This window comes from Hylobates moloch, unplaced genomic scaffold (assembly GCF_009828535.3).
Source record: "Hylobates moloch isolate HMO894 unplaced genomic scaffold, HMol_V3 SCAFFOLD_12, whole genome shotgun sequence".
Classification (NCBI taxonomy): domain Eukaryota; kingdom Metazoa; phylum Chordata; class Mammalia; order Primates; family Hylobatidae; genus Hylobates; species Hylobates moloch.
This window is the reverse complement of record NW_026652287.1, coordinates 50,087,858-50,113,935: the sequence shown is the minus strand read 5'-3', so window position 1 is coordinate 50,113,935 and position 26,078 is coordinate 50,087,858. Positions and strand designations below refer to the sequence as shown.

Below are 26,078 nucleotides of genomic sequence, written 5' to 3'. Positions count from 1 at the left end.
AGCGCGCCTAGGGGCGGGACATCGCGAAAAGCCCCGCCCCTACTTTCCGACAGATCAGGCCCCACCCACCGCCCCCACCCCCTACCGCCTATGATGGGCGAGACCAAGCGCGAGGGGAGGACAGGCGGAGCGCGCGTCTGGGGCTGCGCTCTCCGCACTTAGCTGGCGCCTCACGCTTCGCAGCCACCCCTCCTGCGACTCCACAAATGATCCGACCCGCAAGCAAGGGGGCGGGTCCGGCTTTGAAAAGCCGGCGGGTCGGGCCTTGAGGTGGAAGGCGGGAAAATGGCGGATTCCTCGGGGCGCGGCGCTGGGTGAGCTGGGGCGTCCGCAGGTCTGGATTTGTAGGCGCCAGAGGGCTGGAGAGGATGAGCAGCGGAGTTGGGGAGTGGGGCCCCTCGGGGTGAGTTCGGGTTCGACCCCGCCAGGAACTGCGCGGGCCCCTGAAGACCCCGATGGCGTGCTGCCTCTGCGCATGCCCCGGAGCGCAGACACCAGACCGGCCCCGAGTTCCGCGTCCTCGGCTGGGACGGTGGGCGATCTCGGGCAAGCGGCCTGACCGCCCGGTGCCTCGCTTTCCTCCGCTACGAAATGGGGCCGATGACGCAGCTCAACCTCGTAGGCGTCGCGTGAGGCTGAAACGCGCTTAGATCGGCGCCTCGGTCTTTACTGTGATGTCGCTCTTGGAATTATCGTTATGCAGTGAACAAGTGGTGGGCGACCAAAGTGTCCCCTTTAATCCTCCCACGCGCTTTATTCTGTGCTCCCAGTTTACTGAGGAGATGATGGAGACCCAGGGAAGGGAAGTGACTTGCCTAGGGTAACACACCATGAACAAGAAAGAAGTTGAATGCTGACCGAGAGCTAGGCATGAATGATCCTGAGGCTATATTTGTCTAGTTTTGTTAATTCTGCCAGTGTTGATTGTGCCAGGTGCAAACTGAAGTGAAATTGGCCAGCAAGAGGAATCACTCCACCGCCCCTTGCCGTAACCGATAGATTGACAGTAGCACCTCCCAGGTACAGGTGCAGTACCTGAGTCTCGCACAGGTTGTAGGGACCCCCCTCAGGTCGCAGCAGGTTCACCCAGGAGCCCATTCGGTTTGAGGCCACAGCCCTAGCTCAGTCCCCCAAGGGAGTCTGTGCTCTTGTCTCTTTCTGGCTCTGAGACTGCCCCGGGGGTGACCTGTGTAAAACCTGTGTGTCTTTGTTTTGCAGAGAGGAAAAAGGAGGTGTGAACAGTTAGGAAGCTGTCGGGTTAGGAGGATCCTGTGGGCGAGCACAGCTGCTGGCACCTGGCGAACATTTGCTAAGTTGCTAAGTTGCCTCTCCCTGCGGTGGCCTGGAAGTGTCCCCAGCATTGCCTGGGTCTCACTTTGGGGTCCTGGGAGCCCTCTTCAGAGGAGGTGGCCGCAGGGACCAGTGGAGCCGCCCTTGGAGATGGGAGCAGGAGTTACAGTGCCCTGGCCTTGGCCCTGCCCCTCCACTTGCCCACCTACTTGCCCCTCCTGTGTTGCTGGTGTTTGTTCTTGGATCCCTTCTCTTCCCACCAGCTCAGGCTGAAATCCTGAAACCCCTAGTCATCCCAGATTCTCCCTCTCCTGCACCCCCACAGCTGATGAGTCAGCGATTCCTATCTCAGGCTCCCTTCTTTCCTATTACATCAGGCTTCATTCTATTTTTATTTTTTTAAATTTATTTATTGAGACGGAGTCTCACTGTCGCCCTGGCTGGAGTGCAATGATGTGATCTCGGCTCACTGCAACCTCTGCCTCCCGGGTTCAAGTGATTCTCCTGTGTCAGCCTCCCGAGTGGGTGGGACTACAGGTGCATGCCACCACCCCGGCTCATTTTTGTATTTTTAGTAGAGATGGAGTTTCACCGTGTTAGCCAGGATGGTCTCCCAGATAAAGATCCCCTCCTGACCTCGTGATCCACCTGCTGCAGCCTCCCAAAGTGAGGTACCTGCTGGGACCACTCCTCATACCTGCCTGTCAAGATGTTGATCTTTCTTTTTGGGAAGGAGCTCTGTGTCTTGTTACCACTGTGTCTCTACTGGTGTACATGAATGAATGAACCCAGGGATAATTTGAGATCTGCTGTGGTCTCTTCCATGGAGCTCTCATTACCCTTCTCTCTTCTCAATTCGGGTGTTCACCTATGCCTTCTTGCCCAGGTGACCAGGGCTGGCTGCTCCTTGTGTCTCGCTTCCTGTTGAGATGGCCCAGGCTCACTGAAATTGTCCTCGGGCAGCCCTCGGACTGGGCTGTCTGAGCTTCAACTAGCAGAGGCACCTTGCCGGCTTCCCTGTGCTTCTTGGGCAGTGAGATGAACAAGACCTCTCTCTCTTCTCTTGCAGGAAGCCTGCAACCGGCCCCACAAATCCTAGCAGCGCCAAGAAGAAGGAGAAAAGAGTTCAAGGTGAGCAGTGTCAGGATCTCTTTAAGGAACATGGTTTTCTTCTTTCATTACTTGCTTTTGGAGGAAGAAAAAAACAGGCCAGAGAAGGGGCCTATTATGGCTTTACTTCCTTGTAGTCACACCTCTGGGGATTCTGGGTCTGGCCATCCCAGCCCTGTGGCGAGGGCTGTGTCAGGAATGGTGGTCATTTTGAGCAGTGGCTTCCCTTGGCAGCCATGGGGGTCATGGGCTGTGTCCGGGACATGTCCCCTGGAAGCGTGGGTGTGGAGACCATGGAGATCATTATCTAAAATCAAACTCTGTCTTTTTTTTTTTTGAGATAGGTTCTCACTATGTTACCCAGGCTGGTCTCGAACTCCTAACCTCAAGTGATCCTCCCGCCTCCACCTCCCAAAGTGTTGGGATTACAGGCATTAACCACTGGCTCCGGCCTCAAATCAAACTCTCAATTCCCACTGCATAAGCGTGTCAGTCTCATGAGGGGGTGCCTGTATGTCTGATTTCCACCTATCGGTCTGGGGTCACCGTTAACGGCCTCCCGTATGAACCAAGATCGCACCACTGCACTCTAGCCTGGGTAACAGAGTGAGACTGTCTCAAAACAAACAAACAAAAAAAGGAAATGTGGCCGGACACAGTGGCTCATGCCTGTAATCCCAGCAGTTTGGGAGGCCAAGGTGGGTGGATCACAAAGTCAAGAGTTCAAGACCAGCCTGACCAACATGGTGAAACCCGTTCTACTAAAAATACAAAAATTAGCCGGGCATGGTGGTAGGTGCCTGTAATCCAAGCTACTCAGGAGGCTGAGGCTGGAGAATGGCTTGAACCTGGGAAGCGGAGGTTGCTGTGAGCCGAGATCGTGCCACTGTACTCCAGCCTGGGTGACGAGCAAAACTCCATCTCAAAAAAAAAAAAAAAGGAAATCCTCGGCTTGCATGGTAGATTCTAGAGTCCATCATTGGAGGCCAAGACTATGATACAATGAGGTATCTTCTCAGTGTGTACAGTGTCGCAGGGCCCAATTCAGCGAGCTTAGAGCAGGGTTTTATTTCCAAGTGAGGCAAGGTTTGTATGTTTCAGCGTTGCTGGGTGAGTTGTCTTTTTATTTCCTGACCACTTATTCCCAAGTTCTAAACATCACATGTTAATCTCGCATATAACAGCTATAATATGTATGAGCTACCTCGTTCTTGGACAAGAATTGTATCCTTCTTTATAATATTGCTTCTGTGGAAAATTCAGCCTGTTTATTTATTTGTCTATTTATTTTTTTGACATGGAGTCTCACTGTGTCACCCAGGCTGGAGTGCAGTGGCGTGATCTCGGCTCACTGCAGCTCCCGCCTCCCAGGTTCAAGCGATTCTCTGCCTCAGCCTCCCGAGTAGCTGGGAGCATGCCACCATCCTGGCTCATTTTTGTATTTTTAGTAGAGACAGGGTTTCACCATGTTGGCCAGTCTGGTCTCAAACTTCTGACCTCAAGTGATCCGTCCACCTCGGCCTCCCAAAGTGCTGGGATTACATGCGTGAGCCACCGCGCCTGGCCAGGCTGTTTAAAACAAACAGTTGTATCCTAGTTTTCAGGAAACTTGAAAGTGCTTTTGTTTCCCCACCATCCAAGGCAGCCCAAGCCTGAGATCCTCCTTGTTGAGCAAAACTGTTTGCCGATGCTACTAGAAAGACCCAGGCTGGATGGTCTTTCTGCTGGGAGCTGGGGATGTCCTTTCTCTCAGCCATTTGATCGCCATCCAGGGGAGACTCTTTTTGTGGCCTGGTTGTCCCTGGGACCCCACCTGGTCCTGGCCTCAGCCCTTAGAGACCTGCACCATGAGAGTGGCCTCCCGATTGTCCACATCTGCCGGGCACCCACCTGCACCCACACTTGCTCTGCAGGCATGGTGCATTCCTGCCCTGGGGCTGCCCAGATTGACAGCCCGGCCCTTTGGCTGACTGAAGGATCCTTGTTAACTCTGAGGGCACCTCCTTTCCTCTCAAGGTAACAGCTGCAACCCCAGTCCCCAACAGAAGAATCAACTGGAACAAAGATAGGTCGAAGTCACAATCTCACTTGGCTGAACTCTCAAGCTGTGTGACATTGAGCATGTCACTCTCCCCAGGCCTCTTCAGTACAAAGGCAAACCTCTGAGCTCTATGGCACTGATACAATGCAGAACCATTCTTTTTTTTTTTTTTATGAGACAGAGTCTAACTCTGTCGCCAGACTGGAGTGCAATGGCATGATCTTGGCTCACTGCAGCCTCTGCCTCCCGGATTCCAGTGATTCTTCTGCCTCAGCCTCCCAAGTAGCTGGGATTACAGGCACATGCCACCACGCCTGGCTAATTTTTGTAGTTTTAGTAGAGATGGGGTTTCTCCATGTTAGCCAGGCTAGTCTCGAACTCCTGACCTCAGGTGATCTGCCTGCCTTGGCGTCCCAAAGTGCTGGGATTACAGGCATGAGCCACTGTGCCTGGCCTAGAATCATTCATTTGACATATCATTGAGTGTCTACCCTGTGCCAGGTGGTGGAACATAGCAGCGAGCGAAGGAGACAAAAATCCTGGGCCCCTGGGGCTCTAGGGAGGAGGTGGGCATTGCATGAGAACCATAAGGAGGCTGTGAGGTGCGCTAGATGATGACAGATGCTGTGACGAAATGGCAGGCAGGGACAGGTGTGCTGTGGTCTGAACTGAGCAGAGCCTTGAGAGAGGGAGGTGCCTGCAGGGGGATGCACAGCAAGGGGGTCCACGCAGCAGAGTGGCTGAATAGAGCAAGTGAGAGGTGACAAAGTGATAAGGTTAGAGGCAAGTTGCTGGTGGCACAAGGCCCAGACAGTTCCCGGAGGCACTTAGGCTTCCTGAGCCCATGGACCCAGCACGCCAGCCTGTCTCAGCCCTGAAGGGCAGTTGGAGGCTGATGGAAGGTTTCAGGAAGGAGGGAACGAGCAGTGGTTGTGCCTGGTGGCTCAGATGAGCAGGACTGAGAATGGACTGCTGGGCTCAGGAGCAAGGGAGGTCACGGTGGTCTTGTCCAAAGGTGTTCTGGTGCAGTGGTATGTCTACAAGCTGGATTCTGGGGGGCGGGATTCAAGGGAAGAAGAGAGGAAGAGGAGCTGGTGAGTAAAGAACTCTGGGGTGTTTGCTGTCTAGGGGATGGGAGAAATGGGGGGAGGCAGAGAGTGCAGGCAGGAGGTAGAATGACCTCCAGCATCTGGTGGAGAGAGGAGCTGTGGGGACTCAGGCAGGGAGGTGGGAGTTGCGGGGCATTTCCTTTTGGAAGTAAGGGCTGGGCTTTAGCGCCCGGAATGGGGGCGCTTTATCTGGGAGCACAGAGGTCCGTTCACAGGGCTGGGGGAATTCAGCCATCAGGACTGGAGGTGGCTGGATGTGGTGGCAGGAGGGTCTCCTGGGGCCACTTCTGTCTTCCTAGTGAAGGAGGAAACAGGTCACCTGCTGAGACCGAGGGTTGGGCCTGGCGTAGGAGGTGGTAGGAACAGGTTTGAGGGAGAGGTCTGGGAGAGGGCTGGGGGACAGAACGGGACTAACCGGATCCATTTCAGACCCCTGCCTCCAGAAGCTGGGGTAACAGGTGGCATTTGTTCCATCCACAGTCACGCTCCCAGGAGTAGCCCTGGAAGGGGACCTGGGGTCGGGCTGTCACCAGGGATTTGGCTCTGTCTGAAGAGGGCCTGGGTGTTGGGCGTGTCTCAGGGCAGGGGGTTCCAAACTGAGTAAGGGGCGGGGGGAGTAAAAGGTAGTATCAGGAGTGAGTCCTAGACACACGCAGGCGGGGGAAGGGGCCGTTGGGGTCACACGAGATGGGAGGAAGGTGTAAGCCACCTGGAGGCTGTCAGTGAAAGCTCTTTCTTCTTTCCCTCCCCCTTGTCTGAGTGAACTTGCAGCTTTGACCTTGGAGGGTATTCCTTGATCTTACTTCCTCAGGAACTCTGGGACTCCACACATGGCTTGGGACTTGCATACAGTAGGCATCCCATGCATGCTCGAGGCTGCTGAAGGATGTGATCAGAGGCGAGCAGGAGGAGTGGTGAACTCCTTTGTTCTGGTCACTGAGTGGAGAGGGCCCCTGGCATCTGGGTCTCTGGGGCATGGGGTCTGGGTGTGTGGGGTCTTCGGTCCTTTGTAGTTTTGTTGTGCACCAACAGTGTGTCCCCACAGGTGGAAGAGTGATTGAGTCCCGGTATCTGCAGTATGAAAAGAAGACAACCCAAAAGGTAAGGCCGCACTCAGCTTCCATTTGCGGCAGTTCTGAGCATTGGTTCTGAGTAACTGGAATTCCGAAACTAGTCATGGGAGGCGGTCACAACCTGGTCCTGAAGGAAGCATTTTGGGGTCTTCACCCAGGTGCTTTTGAGACCATCAGCCCTTCATGCTGCCAGTTGTGAGTCTCTGTCATTGACGGCTCATGGCTATAAGCATCTCTTTTACGAAGCTGTGATCTCCATTGAAACATAATATCGTTCTTACCTTTTTTTTTGTTTTTGAGGCAAGGTCTCTCTCTGTTGCCCAGGCTGGAGTGCAGTGGCATGATCATGGCTCACTGCAGCCTCAGCCTCCCAGGCTCAAGCCATCTTCCCACCTGAGCTTTCTGAGTAATTGGGACCAAAGGCGTGTGCTACCACACCAGCTAATTTTTAAACGTTTTTGTAGAGATAGGGTCTCCCTGTGTTGCCCAGGCTGGTCTTGAGCTCCTGAGCTCAAGTGATCCTCCCGCCTTGGCCTCCCAAAATGTTGGGATTACAAGTGTGAGCCCTCGCGCCCAGCCTGTTCTTGCCTTTCAACCCAGTTAATTCGCTTTCTGGATTCTGAAGCTGTCTTATCCAGTGCCCAGCACACAGTTCTTGGTGTCTGGCTGGTATTTAAAAAGACAGCTACTTTGGGAGGCCGAGGTGGGCGGATCACTTAAGGCCAGGAGTTCGAGACCAGCCTGGCCAACATGGCAAAATCCCATCTCAACTAAAAATACAAAAATTAGCCGGATGCAGTGGCGTGCACCTGTAATCCCAGCTACTCAGGAGGCTGAGGCAGGAGAATCGCTTGAACCTGGGAGGCGGAGGTTGCAGTGAGCCAAGATTGCACCACTGCACTCCAGCCTTGGCGACAGAGCGAGACCCTGTTCCGTGTCTTCAAAAACAAAAAAAAGAATAAAATAAAAAAACAGCTACAGGTTTTTAGAGAAAAACTATGGGAAAAATGACATCCCTCGATCACTCCGAATTGGAGGAAGAGTTTAGTGAACTGTTGTGTAGGCACACCATGAAATATCATGAAACCATTGAAAGTACTGGCATGAAAGATATTTAGCCACGTGAGAACGTGCTTTGTGTGAGAGTTCGTGGGAGCAATCAATAGATTATACAATTGTATATTTTCTTTCAGTGAAGTCAGGGTTGGATTCTTCCCTCTGTTTTCCAAATCTTGGTTTATGATAAAATTAAGTCAAATTCCCACTGCCTGTCTTCCACTCTGGGTGGCTGGTGGGTTCTCGACCCTGTGGCTTAAGATTTGGCTTGTGAAAAGAGGATACCTTTGCACAAACAGATACTCAGAGCAATTTTCAACAGAGTCAGTCTTCCACACTCCAAAGTTTCATGTTGTCGCCAAGACTTGGTTATAGCGCCCCCGTGTGTCTGCGTGCTGTAACATTTTAGCCCTTTAGATCTTTTCTGTTTTTTCCTCCCATTTTAAAAATCAAGGTGTCATTTACATGGATTCAGCATCCCCCTTTTCAGCATAGGGTCCTGCCTGTTTTGACAGACATAGACAGTCATGGAACCGCCTCTATAATCAAGCTACAGAATGAATCATTCCTGAATCCCCTTGTGCTCTGATAGGACCAGCCTCTCTCCCACTCCCAGGCAACCACAGATTGGCTTTCTGAATCTGCAGTTTTGCCTTTTTTAGAAGGTCATATCTGTGGCATCACAGTTTGTAGCCCTTGCCTCTGACTCCTAACATTTAGCAGAGTGCCTTTCAAGTTCCTCTGTGTTGCATGTATTGCATGTAGGTGCTTCCTTCCTCTTTTTTTTTTTTTTTGAGATGGAGTATTGCTCTGTTGCCCAGGCTGGAGTGCAGTGGTGCGATCTCGGCTCACTGCAACCTCCACCTTCTGGATTCAAGCCATTCTCCTTCCTCAGCCTCCCGAGTAGCTGGGATTACAGGTGTGTGCCACCCCACCTGGCTAATTTTTGTATTTTTAGTAGAGACAGAGTTTCAGCATGTTGGCCAGGCTGGTCTCAAACTCCTGGCCTCAAGTGATCCACCTGCCTCAGCCTCCCAAAATGCTGGGATTACAGGCATGAGCCACCATGCCTGGCCTGGTTCCTTGTTATGGCCGAATAGTATTCCATCAAGTGAATGGACCACTGTGTGTTCATCTGTTCATTGATTGACAGGCAGTCAGTTGGTTTCCTGTCTTGGTGATTATGAATAAAGCCTCCGTAAACATTCTTGTGTGTTTTTCTGTGTAGATGTGTTTTTATTTCTCCCAAGAGGAGGATTGCTGGCTCGTAGAAAAACTCAAACTGTGTTTCCTATTCTCCCACTCAACAACAGTCAACACAGGACTTCAGTGACTGATGTGAGGGAGGGTTCCCCCACCAGCAAGCAGCAGCCACCAGCTGGGTATCTTCCAATTCAATTCTGACACACGCTACCTGGAAATAGCATCAGAACCTATAGGGTGAGGGCTCAGTCTCCAAGACTGCCCCTCTTCTGCCTCTAGAACTTCTGACCAACCAAGTTCAAGTTGGGATTCCCATGACCCCCCTCTCTGGGTTCAGTTAATTTGCAGGAGTGACTCACAGAACTCAAGGAAACACTTAGGTTTACCAGTTTATTATAAAGGGTATTACAAAGGATACAGATGGAGCCAAGTGCGGTGGCTTATGCCTGATATCCCAGCAATTTGGGAAGTCGAATTGGGAGGATTGCTTGAGGCCAGGAGTTCCAAACTAGCATGGGCGAGACTTTGTCTCTGAAAAATTTTTTTTTTCGTTAGCCAAGTGACTGGGCATGGTGACTTAGGCCTGTAATCCCAGCACTTTGGGAGGTGAAGGTGGGAAGATTGCTTGAGCCTAAGAATTTGAGGCCAGCCTGGGCAACATAGCAAGACCCTACCTCTACAAAAAAATAAAAATAGCTGTGTGTAGTGGTGGGTGCTTATAGTCCCAGCTACTCAGGAGGCTGAGGCAGGAAGATCATTTGAGCCAAGGAGGTTGAGTCTGCACTCCATCTTGAGTGACAGTGAGATCCTGTCTCTTTTTTTTTTTTTTTTTTAGAAGATAAGAGATGTGTAGGGTGAGATATGGGGGAAGGCGCACAGAGCTTCCATGGCCTGTTTGGGCATACAACCCTTTGGGAATCTCCACGTGTTAGCTATCTGATCTGAAATCTCTCTAAGCTCTGTCCTTTTTATTTTTTTTTTGAGATGGAGTCTCGCTCTGTCGCCCAGGCTGGAATGCAGTGGTGTGATCTTGGCTCACTGCAACCTCTGCCTCCCGGGTTCAAGCTATTCTGCCTCAGCCTCCCGAGTAGCTGGGATTACAGGCGCACGCCACCACGCCCAGCTGATTTTGTATTTTTAGTAGAGACGGGGTTTCTCCATGTTGGTCAGGCTGGTCTCGAACTCCTGACCTCGTGATCCACCCACCTTGGCCTCCCAAAGTGCTGGGATTACAGGCACGCGCCGCCATGCTCCATTCTTTTTGGGTTTTTATGGAGTCTTCATGACTTAGGCATGATTGAAGCATGGACAGCCCTGTGGAAATGTGATTGGTCGAAAAGGGTATGCTCTAAACCCAGCAAGGCCTGTCTGTTCAGATTCTTCTTGGCCTCTGTTGCATTTTTTCCTCTAGAGTATGAGGCAGGACCCTCTCTGGCAGGTGAAAGGAGTGTGGGAGGTCAGAGAGATCCTGCTTACTGTAACAAGGGCTTATAGGAGTTACAAGCCATGAGTTGCAGATGAAAACATCTCTCTATATATAACGGTAACAAGGAACTACCTGTTATCCACAGTGGCTGCACCATCTTTATGTTCCCACTAGGCACATAGATGAACAGTACAAGTTGTTACTTTCACATTCTAGCCAGTCTTGTGGGTGTGAAGTGATACTTCATTGTGGTTTTCATTTGCGTTTTCATAATAGCCGATGATACTGGGCATCTTTTCATGTGCTTATTTGCCATTCCTGTATCTTTGCTGATGTATCTATTGAGATCTTTTGTCCAGTTTTAAATTGGGTTGTTTTCTTATTACTGAGTTTTGAGGGTGCTTTCTGTATTCTGGATACCAGCTCTTTGTGGTGCTTTGCAAATATTTTCTTCTAGTCTGGCTTGTCTTTTCATGCTGTTAAGTGTTTTAATTTAAGAGGCAGTAGTTGTCGGTTTCGATGAAGCCCAGTTGATCACTTTCCCCATTTGTGGATTGTGCTTTTGGAGTCTTATCCAAGATATCTGCACCTAATCCAATATCACAGATTTTTCTCCTGTTTTCTTGTATGAGTTTTGTAGTTTAGGTTTTACTTTTAAGTCTGTGAGCTAGTTTTTGTGTATGATGTGATGTTTAAATCAAAGTTCATTTTTTCATATATGGGTGTTCAGTTGTTGCAATCCCATTTATTGAAATGATTTTCCTTTTTCCCGCTGTATTCTCTCATCATCTCTGTCAAATACCAGTTGACCATATATGTGTGCATCATGTCTGGGCTCTGTTCTTTTCCATTGTTCTATGTATGCATCCTTATGCTAGTCCCACACTGCTGAGGTTACTGTAGCTTTGCACTAAGTCCTGAGAACAGGTAATGTGAGACCTCCCACTATGCTTTTCCAAGACTGTTTAGTCTCTTCCAGTTCCTTTGGCTTTCCATAGAGATTTTAGAATTGTCATTTTCTAGCAAAATATCTGCTGGATTTTGATTATATTGAATCCATAAATCAGGGAGAATGCCTTCTTAATAACATCGAATCTTTCAATCCATGAACATGGTATGCTTCTCCATTTATTTAGATCTTCCTGGATTTCTTTCAACATTGTTTTGTAGCTTCCAGAGTATAGATCTTACACATACTTTATTTGGTTTATAACTAAGCATTTGGTATTTAGTGCCATTGTATATGGTACTCTCTTTTAATTTCAATCTCCAGACTTGTTCATTGCTACTTCATTGCTAGAAATGTGAATTTTTACATATTGACCCTGTGTCCTGCACTCTTGCTGTATTAGAGTTCTCCAGAGAAACAGAACCAATAAGAGAGGCTTATAAAAGGATATGAATATATAAAAGGAGATTTATTTATGCGGGATTGGCTCATGTGATTATGGAGGCTGAAAAATCCCAGGATCTGCTGTCTGCAAACTGGAGAGCCAGGAAGGTTGGTGGTTTAGTTCAGTGTGAATCTGAAGACCTGAGACCAGGGGAGCCAAAGGTGTAAGTCCCAGTTTGAGGACAGGAGGAGATGGAGTAAGATGTCTCAGCTCAACCAGGCAAGCAGGAAGCAAAAGGCATGAATTTCTCCTCCTTCACTGTTTTGTTGTATTTAGGCCCTCAAGGGATTGGATGGTGACCATACACACTGGGGAGGGCAGTTTATTGCATCCACCAATTCAAATGCTGATCTCATTAGTAAACACCCTCACAGACACACCCAAAAATGTTCAGTCTGGGGCACCCCATATCCAGTCAAGTTCACACACAAAATTGAAAGAAAACTCTTCTTAAACTTACTAATTTTAGTAGCAGTTTTGAAGATGTTCGGGGATTTTCTACGTGAAAAATTACGTCTGTAAGAACAGAGTTTTCCTTTTCCTTTTCAACCTGTTTGCCTTTTACTTCTTATCTGAGGACCTCCACTGTGATATTGAATGAGAGTGGTGTCTGTGCATCGTCGTGTCGTTGCTCTGGTCTTGCTCTGTCTCCCAGGCTGGGATGCAGTGGTGTGATCACGGCTCACTGCAGCCTCAAACCCCTGGGCCCGAGTGATCCTCCCAACTCAGCCTCCTGAGTAGCTGGGACCACAGGCAGGAGCCACTGCACCTGGCCCTTGCTCTTTATAAGATTTTCGTTTTGCTTTTGGTTATTAGAAGGCCAGTGCTCCATGTGTTTCTTTAAAAAAATATTTTTGACAATATATGTGTAAAAACTATTTCTCCTGGTGACCAAAGTTATATGTTCTCTCTAGAAAACTAGCAAATACTTAAATGTGTCTAGGAAAAAATCAGTCACCTGTAATTTACCATGTCAATAATCACCAGCAAACATTTTGGTAGTCTCCTATGTTCTCTGCAAGTGAGTGTCTACATTTTGACAAAATTTGTTTGTCCTGTATATATGAGGTAAAATTTCAAACCTCTTTAAATGTCTCCCCTGCCTCAAAGTAAGAGCAGTTACGAAACACAGTGCAGACCACATCAGGGCTTGTTGTTGTGAAGGGAGGATGTCTTGTCCTCTGAGTGTCTTGTGTTCCCATAACAGGCTCCTGCAGGAGATGGGTCACAGACCCGAGGGAAGATGTCTGAAGGTGGAAGGAAATCCAGCCTGCTCCAGAAAAGCAAAGGTGCGAAACAGCCCTGGTCCTCGGGCAGTGATGAGCGCGGCAGTAAATTTTGTCTCCATGGGTGTTAAGTTAAAGTTCCCTCTTTCCTTTCTGGGAAAGGTCAGAAGCAGTAAGCAGAGAGTATTGGAGCATAAGGACAGACTGGGGGGATGGGGGAGGTGAGCGAGGGTGTGGAGAAAAGGGGAGATCACTTCTTCCCTGTGTGATCCCAGAGAAAAGCCACATTGCCATCGTGGTACTGCCTTGTGACATCGGTCTCTTGTCTACGTGACTGTTTTCCCACTGGTGTTCTGAGAGCAAGACTCTTAGAGAGGCTGTGAGGACTCATCCTGAGGTCGGGAGTTTGAGACCAACCTGGGCAACATAGTGAAACCCCATTTCTACTAAAAATACAAAAATTAGCTGGCCATGGTGGCACATGCCTATAATCCCAGCTATTTGGGGTGAGGGTGCAGAGCTGAGGCAGGCGAATAGCTTGAACGTGGGAGGCGGAGGTTGCAGTGAGTTGAGATTGCGCCGTTGCATTCCAGCCTGGGCAACCGAGCGGGACTCCGTCTCAACAACATCAACAAAAAGACTCAGCTCTGCTGTTTGTAAGATTAAAAACAACCCCAGACTAGACATAGAGGAACAGGCATAGCTGTGTGCCAATAAAATTATTTACAAGCAAAGGAAGCAGGCTGGATTTGGCCTATGAACTACAGTTTGCCACTCCTGGTGTAGATGTTTGTGAGAATTCGCGCTACGCCCTTCCCAGGCGTGGTTGAGAAGCAGGCACACTAGAGCCAGCCTGCCAGTCTTTCCCCATCTAATTGGGTTGAAGGCCATGCATGAAGCTGGGAATGCTGGTGTGGCCAGGGGATCAGACTGGGCCTGCCACACCTTAAAACCAGTTCTCACTCAAGGGTGATTCCGACCCCCAGGGGACTGTTTGGCAGTGTCTGGAGATGTGTTTGGTTGTCATATCTGGGGGAAGGGGTTCTACTGGCATCTGGTGGGTGGAGGCCGGGGAGGCCACTTAACATCCTGAATGCACAGGACACCCCCACCACAGCAAGGAAGGATCCAGCCCCACATGCTCGCAATGCTATTGCTAAGAAACCTTAATTTAAACCACACCATAATGATTTCAAAGGACTGCTTGTTTGAGTTCCATTGTATGGCTTTGTAGAAAATTAATTTTCTTAGTGCAAATGCTATACATGCTGATGATAAAATATTCCAGGGCAAAAGCAATAGCAATAAAAAGTTACCACCTCTAGCTGGGTGTGGTGGCTCACGCCTGTAATCCCAGCACTTTGGAAGGACGAGGCAGGTAGATCCCTTGAGCCCAGGAGTTTGAGACCAACCTGGCAACATGGTGAAACCCTGTCTCTACTAAAAATAAAAAAATAAAAAATTATCTGGGCATGGTGGCACTCACCTGTATTCTCAGTTACCCAGGAGGCTGAAGTGGGAGGATTGCTTGAGCTTGGGAGGCAGAGGTTGCAGTAAGCCTAGATTGTGCCACTGCACTCCAGCCTGGGTGACAGAGCAAGACCCTCTCTCAAAAAAAAAAAAAAAAAAAAATTCCACCTCCTCACCGCAGGCTCCCAGTCTGTGCCCTGAGGGCATGTGCTCTCAATAGATTTTTGCTGATCTTTCCAGATTTTTTTTTTTTAAGAATTTCAACACAGATCATTGTTATATTGTACCCTACACATTGCGGTGACCTTCCTCTTTTCATTTCCAGGTCATTCATTTCCTCAGCTGCATAGTTGTTCATTAAATAGTCTCATGCTTAGTTCCTAACATAGCATATCGTACGTGCCATCTGTTGGCGTTTGCAGCACTCCTGGGCTCTTGTGTAGTGGTAGCATGCTGTATGCCAGTGCCTATCTTAAGACAGTGTAAAGCTTAATTTTACAGTTTAGAATATATGTTAAAAGACGAAGGGAACTCCCAGGGAGGATGAACAGTCCAGAAGCTGCAGAAAAATGATAGAAAGATTACTTGGTTGAGCGCGGTAGCTCATGCCTGTAATCCCAGCACTTTGGGAGGCCGAGGTGGATGGATCACCTGAAGTCAGGAGTTTGAGACCAGCTTGGCCAACATGGTGAAACCCCACTAAAATATAGAAATTAGCTGAGCATCGTGGCGGGTGCCTGTAATCCCAGCTACTTGGGAGGCTGAGGCAGGAGAATCGCTTGAACCTGGGAGGTGGAAGTTGCAGTGAGCCGAGATTGCACCATCACACTCCAGTGTGGGTGACAAGAGTGAAACTCCGTCTTAAAAACAAAAAAGATGGAAAGAGAGTAGAGGGTAGAATGGGAGTATGGCATGGTATCCCACCCTTAGCATCTTGTGAACTAGCAGAAAGGCCTATTTGCGTCTTTTTGGTTATACAGAATGTCCCTCTTTTCTAGTGGTACTTTAAAAATAGAGTCAAGGTGATGGCTGGGAATTTCCACAGGTTTTTTTTTTTTTTTTTCAGCCTTTCCACCTTGAACGAAATTGGGCTTTTAGAAGCAAGTGGTATTGTTCAAAAACATGGCCTGCATTTCCTGGCTTGAATGGAGAGTGTCTCTTGACTGTGCTGACTTTTGGGGATTCTTTTCTTAACAGCAGATAGCAGTGGGGTCGGAAAGGGTGACCTGCAGTCCACGTTGCTGGAGGGGCATGGCACGGCTCCACCTGACCTGGATGTCTCTGCTATTAATGGTAAATCATTTGTTTCACCCCTTCTGTCACTCACTGGGGGTTGCAGTAGGTCTCAGTGGACTTCCAAAGTACAGTTGCCCCTTGGCCTACAATGGGGTCACATCCAACAAACCCATTGTAAGTTGAAAATATTGTACATCAAAAATATACTTAATACCTTGGTAAAGGGTATTAAACTTGCCTTTTGCCCCTTGCAAAGTTGAACAACTTTAAGCTGGACTGTTATAAGTCCATATACTCCTCAATTTATGATGGGGTTACATCCCAATAAATCCATCATTAGAAAAAAAATGGCAACCAGGGACCGTCTATATACACTACTCACCATTAAAAATGCTGTGCTTTATCTTAGACAAAAGCATCGTCAAAAAGACACCACAGTTAGCAAAAACAGTATCAAAGAAACCTGAGTCGACATCATTTTCTGCCCCTCGGAAAAAGAGCCCAGTAAGTGTCTGAAACGAGGGCAGCCACAGATGGGTTGCATAGATCTGATTTAGAGTCCACTCTGAACCACGTGCCGAGTGCCCACAGATCCAAGAACATACAAGACACCCATGCCCTTAAGGACAAAAATCAAGACCACGGATGTTCTTAGATCATTTGTAGAGTTTACATTTCCCCGAGTACACATTCAGTAGCGGATGCCAATATGGAGCCATGTAAAAAATGAGACAGGGGACTTCTCTGTGCCCATGCTGTGCTAGGAAAGGCACAATGCCAGGCCCTGTCCCTTGGTGGGAGGACGGCTAGGCTGTGGTCTCACTGGGGTGAGGACGAGACTGGTGGGTGGGGGACCAGCAGGTGGGGAGACTGCATTCTGGTCCTGGTGCAGCACCAAATTGGTGGGTATTCTCAGCTTGTCCTTGACTACCCAGCTGCTGCTGTCTCTCCACCTGCCAGGTGCCAGGGGAAGGAAGGTTGTGGACCTCCCTCTTTCATCTCAGAGCACCGGAGAAAACCAAATAAAAGAAAATAGAAGCAGTAGACCCACTACAGTAGAGAACTACCAAATATCAAACTGAATAGAGAAAATCCACACAAGCCAGAGTTCTGCCCCTGCTGGGAAAAGAGCTGGATTTATACCACTTCATCAGGAATTGAGAGGGTCTTTTTCTTTTCTTAAGGATTTATCTGAAGCAATGGAAATGATGGAGTCTCAGACACTACTGCTGACGCTACTATCCGTAAAGGTGAAAACAGTTCCTTGTTCATGTATGCCATGGATGGAAGGGTGGCCTCCATTCACCATGGGGAGGGGTCCCCACCGCTTGAGCTTTTCTTTCACATTTAACAGATGGAGAACAATCTTGCTGAGTTTGAAAGAAGGGCAGAAAAGAATTTATTAATAATGTGTAAGGAGAAGGAGAAGCTACAGAAAAAGGCCCACGAGCTGAAGCGCAGGCTTCTCCTCTCTCAGAGGAAGCAGGAGCTGGCAGATGTCCTGGATGCCCAGGTCAGTTGTAAGTGACACTCTGTGACCAGTGAGTGTTGCCTGCGAATCTGTCCCATCTCCACTCTTTCAGGTAGCATTCGTGCTAGGGTATCATTGCTCACTGGCTTCTAACTCTGTGTTGGGCTTTTAATGCCACACTTGCTCTGGTCCTGGCGTTGATCTGTGATGACACTTTTAGAGGATGAGGTTACAAAGTAAAGTGTGAACGAATAAGGGAGGTGTGCACCTTCTACGCACTTATGCAGAGACTTCCTGAGTGCCTGATGATCATGAGCAGCAACAGGATGACGTGCTCTGGGACTCCCCTGCAGGGTCAGGGTACTAGTGGGAGGCACATCACTCCTAGTGTTGTGTGGTCAGCAGTGTCCATGTGGGAGAAGGACAGGAATGAACCCCTGGAACCCAGAAAGGGCTGGTTGGCAAGGGCGGACCCCCCACCCAGTGGGTGAGTTTCCTGTGGTTGCTGGGACAGAGTCCCACAACCTGGGTGGGCAAAACAGCTGGAATTCATTCTGTTATGGTTCAGGAAGCTGAAAGTCCGAGATTGAGGTGTTGGTGGTTGGCTCTGTCTGAGGGCCGTGAAGGAGAATCTCTCTTGGCCCTGTCTTTGGCCTGTGAATTGTGTTCTCTATATTCACATGTCCTTCCCCACTGTGTGTGTCTGTGTCCCCCTTTCCCCATAAGACACCAGTCGTGTTAGATTAGCACCCCACCCACAACCCCCCGATCACCTCATGTTAACTTGATGACCCTGATAAAGTCCCTATTTTCAAATAAGGGCACATTCCAAGGTACTGGGAGTTGGATCGTCAGGTATGAATTTGGGGGGATACAGCTCAACCCCTAACATCCAACATTTTCACGTGAGCACCCCTGCAGCTAGACCCTGGGCTGAGTACAAGGTTTCTGACCTTAGGGAGCTCAGAATGGAAGAAAGAGACAAACCCAGTTGACCCTCAAACAACATGAGTTTGAAGTGTGAGGTTCCACTTACATGCAGATTTTTTTCAATAAGTATATTGGAAAAAGTTTTAGAGATTTGTGACAATTTGAAGAAACTCATAGATGAACCTTATAGCCTAGAAATACTGAAAAAATTAAGAAAAAGTTAGGCATGTCATGAATGCATACATATTTGTCCCAGCATGGGCAGCATAGTGACACCCAATCTCTACAAAAAAAATTTTTTTTTTTTTTTGAGAGGGGAGCCTTGCTCTGTCACCCAGGCTGTAGTGCAGTGGCGCTATCTCAGCTCACTGCAACGTACACCTCCCAGGTTCAGGCAACTCTCATACCTGAGTTTCCTGAGTAGTGGGGAATACAGGCATGCACCACCACGCCCGGCTAAATTTTGTATTTTTAGTACAGACAGGGTTTTGCCATGTTGGCCAGGCTGGTCTCGAACTCCTGACCTCAAGTGATCTGTCCTCCTTAGCCTCTGAAAGTGCTGGGATTATAGGTGTGAGCCACTGCATCCGGCCAATCTCTATAAAAATTAAAAATTAGCCAACTGTGGTGGCATATGCCTATAGTCCTGGCTACTTGGGAAGCTGAGGCAAGAGGTTTGCTTGACCCTGGGAGGTGGAGGCTGCAATGAACTGTGATCACTCCACAGCACTCCACCCTGGGCAACACAGTAAGATCTGTCTATAAAAAATATGTATGTGCAGTGGCTCACGCCTGTGATCCCAGCATTTTGGGAGGCTGAGGTGGGTGGATTACTTGAGGTCAGGCGTTAGAGACCAGCCTGGCCAACATGGTGAAACCCCGTCTCTACTAAAAATACAAAAAATTAGCTGGGCATGGCGATGCGTGCCTGTAACCCAGCTACTTGGGAGACTGAGGCGCAAGAATTGCTGGAACCTGGGAGGCAGAGGTTGCAGTTAGCCAAGATTGCGCCACTGGGAGACAGAGCAAGACTCCATCTAAAAAATATATATATATATGTGTGTGTATATATGTATGTGTGTGTGTGTGTATAGATGTTAATCTATTTACATGTTTATTGAGTGTTTGCTATCAGTAAGGTTTCAGTCAGCAATAGCTATCAGTAAATTTGGGGGAAGTGAAAAGTTAAATACAGATTTTTGACTGCATAGGGGTTGATGCCTCAAACTCCCGTGTTGCTCAAGGGTCAATCGTATATCATTTCAAACCCCCATGAAGACCCAGACAGCATCTTTGGGGTGGGAGTGGGCCATGCCGGGGATGGCCTTGTGGAAGGCAGGTGTTTAGGCACAGTGCTCTAAAGCAGGTGGGCCTAGCTTAGGGCCCAAGCCTAGAACCACTGGAAGGCAGACATGCGTTCTCAGTAAGGGGCCTGGGCCGCCTTGCCATCCACTTGGCTTTCTTGGGGAGAGCTCACCGCACTCTCGGAAACTTCCTGAGCTCTGATCCCCTGGGGGGTGGTGAAGAACAGCACTGTATCTTAACCCTGCACAAGCCTTTAAGCTTCCAGAGAGGGGACTCCAGCATCTCCCCCAATTATCTGTTCTGCTTACAGATAGAGATGCTCAGCCCCTTCGAGGCAGTGGCCACACGCTTCAAGGAGCAATACAGGACGTTCGCCACGGCCCTGGACACTACCAGGCACGAGCTACCCATGAGGTCCATTCACCTGGAGGGAGATGGGCAGCAGCTCTTAGGTAGGAAATAGTGCGTCCCAGCGTGTGTGCAGCAGGCGGGGCGAGGAGCGTGTGTGGGTGCTTCCCATGGGCCCCATGTCATCGCCACAAGTGCCCTCTTCCCCAACTAAGGCAGAGGATGGGGAGGGCTGGCCAGGCTGTGGTTCCTCCAGGGTCTCACCCTGAGTAAGTAACCACACTGGGATTTGAACCTTGGGCATTGGGATTCACAGTGATCTGTCCTGCCGAAAGGCATTTTGCAGGGATGGCCTGTAGTCTCCTGAGTCCTGAGCCCAACAAATATGCCTTAGTGGTTGGGGGGTGACAAGACCAGCAGCCCCACCCTGGCTTTCCCCCTCAGCAGAGCAGTGAGGTGTCCCTTTCAGGCATAGGGTTCCCACCTAAACCCTAACTTGAAAACTTTGGCAAGTGTGAAAAACCTGCTGTGCTGCATCTTAAATTTTCTCTTCAGAACAGGTATCTTCCCAAAGAGCAAGTTTTTGGCTGCCCTGGAGTTTGGTTCTTTTTTTTTTTTTTTTTTTTTTGAGACAGCGTCTTGCTCTGTCGCCCAGGCTGGAGTGCAGTGGCACAATCTCAGCTCACTGCAACCTCTGCTTCCTGGGTTTAAGTGATCCTCCCACCTCAGCCTCTTGAGTAGCTAGGAGTACATGTGTACATCACCACACCTGGCTAATATATATATATATACATACACACACACATATATACACATATATATATACACACATATATATACACACACACATATATATACACACACACACACACACACACACACATATATATATATATATTTTTTTTTTTTTTCTGTAGAGATGGGATTTCACTATGTTGCCAAGGCTGGACTTGAACTCTTGAGTTCAAGCAGTCCTTCCACCTTGGCCTCCCAAAGTGCTGGGATTATAGGCATGAGTCACCATGCCCTGTCATTGTTCTTTTTTTTTTTTGGAGGTGGAATCTTCTAGTGTAGTCGCCCAGGCTGGAGTGCAGTAGTGCAATTATAGCTCACTGCAGCCTTGAACTTCTCAGGCTCTGCTCAGATCCTCCCACCTCAGCTTCCTGAGTAGCTGGGATTACAGGCATGTGCCACCATGCCCGGCTAATTTTGTATTTTTAGTAGAGACAGGGTTTCTCCATGTTGGTCAGGCTGGTCTTAAACTCCCGACCCCAGGTGATCCGCCCGCCTTGGCCTCCCAAAGTGCTGGGATTACAGGCATGAGCCATTGCGCCTGGCGCACCTGGCTAATTATTGTTTTTTTTTTTGTAGAGATGAGGTCTGGCTATGTTGCCCAGGCTGATCTAGAACTGCTGGGTTCAAGTGGTCTCCCACCTTGGCCTCCCAAAGCACTGGGTTCCTGAATAGACGTGAGCCCCCTGCCCGGCCAGGTTTCTGATTTTATGACTGCAGTCACCTCCACATCTGTGACTCTTAGAAAACAGTCTCTGCTCAGTACCTTAGCTGGTTGCTGGGAACGGCCTAGGGATCGTGCTGAGTTTCCCGGGGCTGCCATACCAAGCGGCCACAGAATGGGTGGTTTGAAACAACGGAAAGATATTCCCTCCCAGTTCTGGGAGTCTTGATTTCAGCCAGAAGTCTAAATCAAGGCGTTGATGGGATTGGCTCCCTCCAGGGGCTGTCAGGTGAGCTCATCCTGGGTCTCCCCCACCTGCTGGTGGCTGCTGCGGGCCTTGGCGTTCCTTGGCTCGTGGCTGTGTCCCTCCATTCTCTGCCCGTCCTCACGTAGCCTCCTCCCTGGCTGTCTCGTTATTGAAATTTCCTGTATCAGGCTCAGCACGGTGGCTCATGTGTGTTATCCCAGCACTTTGGGAGGCTGAGGCGGGTGGATCACGAGGTCAGGAGTTCAATACCATCCTGGCCAAGATGGTGAAACCCTGTCTCTACTAAAAATACAAAAAAAATTAACCAGGTGTGGTGGCGGGTGCCGGTAATCCCAGCTACTCAGGATTCTGAGGCAGGAGAATCGCTTGAACCCGGGAGGCGGACGTTGCAGTGAGCCAAGATCGTGCCACTGCACTCCAGCCTGGGCGACAGAGCAACACTCTGTCTCAAAAAAGAGAAATTTCCCGAATCTGATGAGGACACAAGTCACTGGATTAGGCCCCACCCATCTTAACTCCACCCCATCCACAAAGACCCTGTTTCCGGTTAAGGTCACGTTCACTAGGAGTGGAGGGTTGGAGTGAAACGTATGTATTGGGGAGGGCATAATTCGGTCCACAGCTGGAGGGAGAAGAGGCTGGCTGATACGGCGCTTAAAAGGCTCCCAAAATGTGACTCATGTACAATTGGCCTTGATGTGATGTGTGTCAGGGTAGAGAGGCGTGTTGTCCTAGTGCAGGTGACACAGGTCCCGCAGTTGCAGGCATCCCTCTGCTCAGCAGCGCAGGGAACAAGGACTGTTTTTCCGTTGCTCGTGGTCTGGCTGGGAGGCTTCAGGCATTCTCCCTGGCACAGCACAGCCCTTTTCACATTTGCATTGGTTTCTGTTGAGGACACCGGAGTGACATTTCAGTTCTGGTCCAGTGCCCTCCTGGATATATGGATGTGCCTGTCCCACAATCTCAGAGCATGGGATGGAGAAGGCACGAATGTCTTCCTTGACTTCTGCTTCTTCCCTGTGCGCTCTCCATGGTTCCAGTGTGTTAGCCGAGCATCGTGACAGAAGTCTGTCGGCCACTCCACTTGTGTGTGCCTTGCGTGGGGCACCTTGCCATCCATTGCCCACCATCCCTCTTCCCCTCCAGACGCCCTGCAGCATGAACTGGTGACCACTCAGCGCCTCCTGGGAGACCTTGATGTTGGTAATTCGGTAGAAAATGTGCAGGTGCTGGACTTACTGAGCGAACTCAAGGATGTGACGGCGAAAAAGGACCTTGAGCTCCGAAGGTACCTCGGAAAATGCTTTAAGAAAGAGGTGGCACCCTGTTTGCTCAGGGCTGTTGGTGGCTGCTCTATTGGGGTGGTGCCAAGTTCCTCTTGGAGTTCAGAGGAGGTTCAGTCCCCTGAGCGAGCTGCTCTTTTCCCAGACGCTGCACGATACGAGAATGGCCAGCAGGTGTCATTGTCATCCATATTGTGGATAACAAAATCTCCATCCAAGAGCACCTGCCTTGCCTTCCCCTTTTTTTTTTTTTTTTGAGACAGGTTCTCACTCCGTCACCCAGGCTGGAGTGCAGTGGCAGATCTCAGCTCACTGCAGCCTCAAATTCCTGGGCTCAAGTGATCCTCCCACCTCAGCCTCTTCAGTAGCTGGGACTGCAGGTATGCGCCACCATGCCCAGCTAATTTCCCTGTTCTAGCCCACTTCTCAGTCATTTTTGAGCTAATGGGAATTCTAGGTGAAGTGAGGATCAAATATGCTATAAGACGTGTCCTAGATTCACAGAGTGTAAGACTCAAGCAGAGCAGGGGGAAGGGAGAACAAAAGAGCTCAGAAAAATCTATGGAAGGGCTGGGTGCAGTGGCTCACGCCTGTCATCCCAGCACTTTGGGAGGCCAAGGTGGGACAATCACTTTAGGCCAAGAGTTCAAGACCAGCCTGGGCAACATGGTGAGACCTTGTTTCTATTTATTATTTATTTATTTATTTATTTTGAGACACAGTTGCCTAGGCTGAAGTACAATGTCATGATTTTGGCTCACTGCAACCTCCACCTCCCGGGTTCAAGCAATTCTCCTGCCTCAGCCTCCGAACTAACTGGGATTACAGGTGCACACCACCACGCCCGGCTAATTTTGTATTTTTAGTAGAGACAGGGTTTCACCTTGTTGGTCAGGCTGGTCTTGAACTCTTTTTTTTTTTTTTTTTTTTTTTGAGACGGAGTCTCGCTCTGTCGCCCAGGCTGGAGTGCAGTGGCACGATCTCGGCTCACTGCAAGCTCCGCCTCCCGAGTTCACGCCATTCTTCTGCCCCAGCCTCCCGAGTAGCTGGGACTATAGGTGCCTGCCACCACGCCCGGCTAATTTTTTGTATTTTTTAGTAGAGACAGGGTTTCACTGTGTTAGCCAGGATGGTCTCGATCTCCTGACCTTGTGATCCGCCCGCCTCGGCCTCCCAAAGTGCTGGGATTACAGGCGTGAGCCACCGTGCCCGGCCTTGAACTCTTGACCTCAAGTGATCTGCCCACCTCGGCCCCCCAAAGTGCTGGGATTACAGGCCATGAGCCACCACGCCGGGCCTCTCTATTTAAAAAATACAAAAATTAGCCAGGCACAGTGGTGCATGCCTGTGGTCCCAGCTACTCAGGAAGCAGAGGTGGGAGAATCTTTTGAGCCTGGGGAGGTCAAGGCTGTAATGAGCTGCGGTCATGCCACTGCACTACAACCTGAGCAATGGAGTGAGACCCTGTCTCAGGAAAAAAAAAAAAAATCCATGGAAGTTCTCAAGCAGCTGGAAGAGAAAGGGTGTCACCTATCATTCACATCCTCAAGAGTAACCCAGCAGCACAGGCGCCCTCTCGTCAGCCCTGTTGGTGTTTTCAATGCCTTCCAGGGTAAGGTCCCAGGAGGATGTTTTCTGAACTTCTGATTGATAGAAATGGCCCAGATCTTAAAAGACTGTGCAGTGGCTTGCACAGAGCACATATCCTTGTGCGTCCAGACCCCCAAAACCCATCAAGACCTCCCCCCACTTTTTTTTAACCTCCCCCAGGAGATTTCTAACCACGCGCTTTTCTCCACCTCTTCCAGTAGAGTATCTTTTGTCTTTTTTACAATGCTAAATCTTTTTCCTGAGTTGCTTAAAATATCGGAAAAGGACTTACGCAAAACAGCTAGCCACCCACTGTGGCATTTCTTTCTCCTGTGGGTGGCCATGGATCAATTCAGGAGACATCAAAGGGTTATAAAGCCACAGTCTCACTCCCGGGATAACTCATTCATCCATGAACAGCAGAACCCTCATGAACCCAGTCACCTCTTAAAGGCCTCACCTCTCGCTGCTGCCACATTGGGGATTATTATTATTATTGAGACAGGGTTTCATTTTCATTGCTTAGGCTGGAGTGCAGTGGTGCGATCTCGGTTCACTGCAACCTCTGCCTCCGAGGCTCAAGCGATCATCCCACCCCAGTCTCCCAAGTAGCTGGGACTACAGGCGTGCACCACTGCACCCGGCTAATTTTTTTTTTGAGACGGAGTCTCACTTTGTTGCCCAGGTTGGAGTGCCAGTGGCGCGATCCTCGGCTCACTACAGCCCCCGTCTCCTGGGTTCAAGCGATTCTCCTGCCTCAGCCTCCCCAGTAGCTGGGATTGCAGGTGCGTTCCACCACGCCCGGCTAATTTTTGTATTTTTAGTAGAGATGGGCTTTCACCATGTTGGCCGGGCTGGTTTTGAACTCCTGACCTCAGACAATCTGCCCGCCTCGGCCTCCCAAAGTGTTGGGATTGCAGATGTGAGCCATCACGCCATTTTTTAAAATAATTTTTTGTACAAACGTGGTTTTGCCATGTTGCCCAGGCTGGTCTCGAACTCCTGGCCTCAAGCCATCTGTCTGCCTCGGCCTCCCAAAGTTCTGGGATTACAGCACTTTAATCCCACCTTACCTGGCCAGGGGATTAATTTTTAATGGGAGTTTGGGAGGGGACAGATACTCCCACCACAGCAGCAGCACGTCACTGAGCTCTGTGAACATTTCTTGGATGAATCTTTCGTTTCATGCCTGGTGCTGTTTTTGGGGGGTTTCCCTGATTGAGTCTTTCCAGACGGATCTTGTTTGCTGGCCCTTTCCCACTGAGCACGTGGGGCATGTGAAAATCCGCCTCCCCGCGTGGCAGCCCTTCGTTCACCACACGCATGCGCTTCACCTCAGAGGGTGAAAGCCGTTATTCTTTCTCCCATCCTCAACAGGAGCTTTGCCCAGGTGCTGGAACTCTCCGCAGAGGCAAGCAAAGAGGCAGCCTTGGCAAACCAGGAAGTCTGGGAAGAGACCCAGGGCATGGCGCCCCCCAGCCGGTGGTATTTCAATCAAGACAGTGCCTGCAGAGAATCTGGGGGAGCACCCAGGAACACGCCCCTGTCTGAGGATGATAACCCGGGTGCCTCGTCAGCCCCCACTCAGGCCACATTCATCAGCCTAAGCGAAGATTTTTCTTCAAGCAGCCAGGGAGAAGTCCCGCCATCTGTCTCTCATTCAGGGAGGGACTTGTCATGACTCATGGTTACATTCAGGATACTTGAGCACTTTATATACTGCCATAGCACTGTAGCTATTTTTTATGTGATAATCTTGTTTGATAAAACAGTAAACCTGTTTTGCAGTTGAA

At 49.6% G+C, this 26,078-nt stretch overlaps 1 protein-coding gene across 6 annotated transcripts; it reads left to right on the top strand.

Annotated features, from left to right (window-relative positions):
* The first annotated feature begins 64 nt into the window (after nt 1–64).
* On the top strand, nt 65–26,078 carry HAUS8 (HAUS augmin like complex subunit 8). Of its 6 annotated transcripts, none has more exons than XM_032170058.2 (11): nt 65–314; nt 2,360–2,421; nt 6,596–6,651; nt 12,910–12,991; nt 15,599–15,691; nt 16,044–16,138; nt 16,819–16,884; nt 16,989–17,147; nt 19,651–19,792; nt 22,559–22,700; nt 25,663–26,078. In XM_032170058.2, exons 1-11 carry the CDS (start codon nt 286–288, stop codon nt 25,964–25,966), a joined length of 1,230 nt encoding a protein of 409 aa, XP_032025949.1. In that variant the 5' UTR covers nt 65–285; the 3' UTR covers nt 25,967–26,078. The 6 variants fall into 6 exon arrangements, with proteins under 6 accessions (XP_032025949.1, XP_032025948.1, XP_032025951.1 ...); XM_032170057.2 differs by having other exon boundaries at nt 15,596–15,691; XM_032170056.2 differs by having other exon boundaries at nt 299–403.

Excerpts from the sequence above, each read along its gene's own strand:
- HAUS8 (XM_032170055.2), top strand. The coding sequence starts at position 369 with ATGAGCAGCGGAGTTGGGGAGTGGGGCCCCTCGGG. Across the intron at positions 2,422-6,595 it reads GAAGGAGAAAAGAGTTCAAG|GTGGAAGAGTGATTGAGTCC; the intron begins GTGAGCAGTGTC and ends GTGTCCCCACAG. Across the intron at positions 22,701-25,662 it reads AAGGACCTTGAGCTCCGAAG|GAGCTTTGCCCAGGTGCTGG; the intron begins GTACCTCGGAAA and ends CATCCTCAACAG.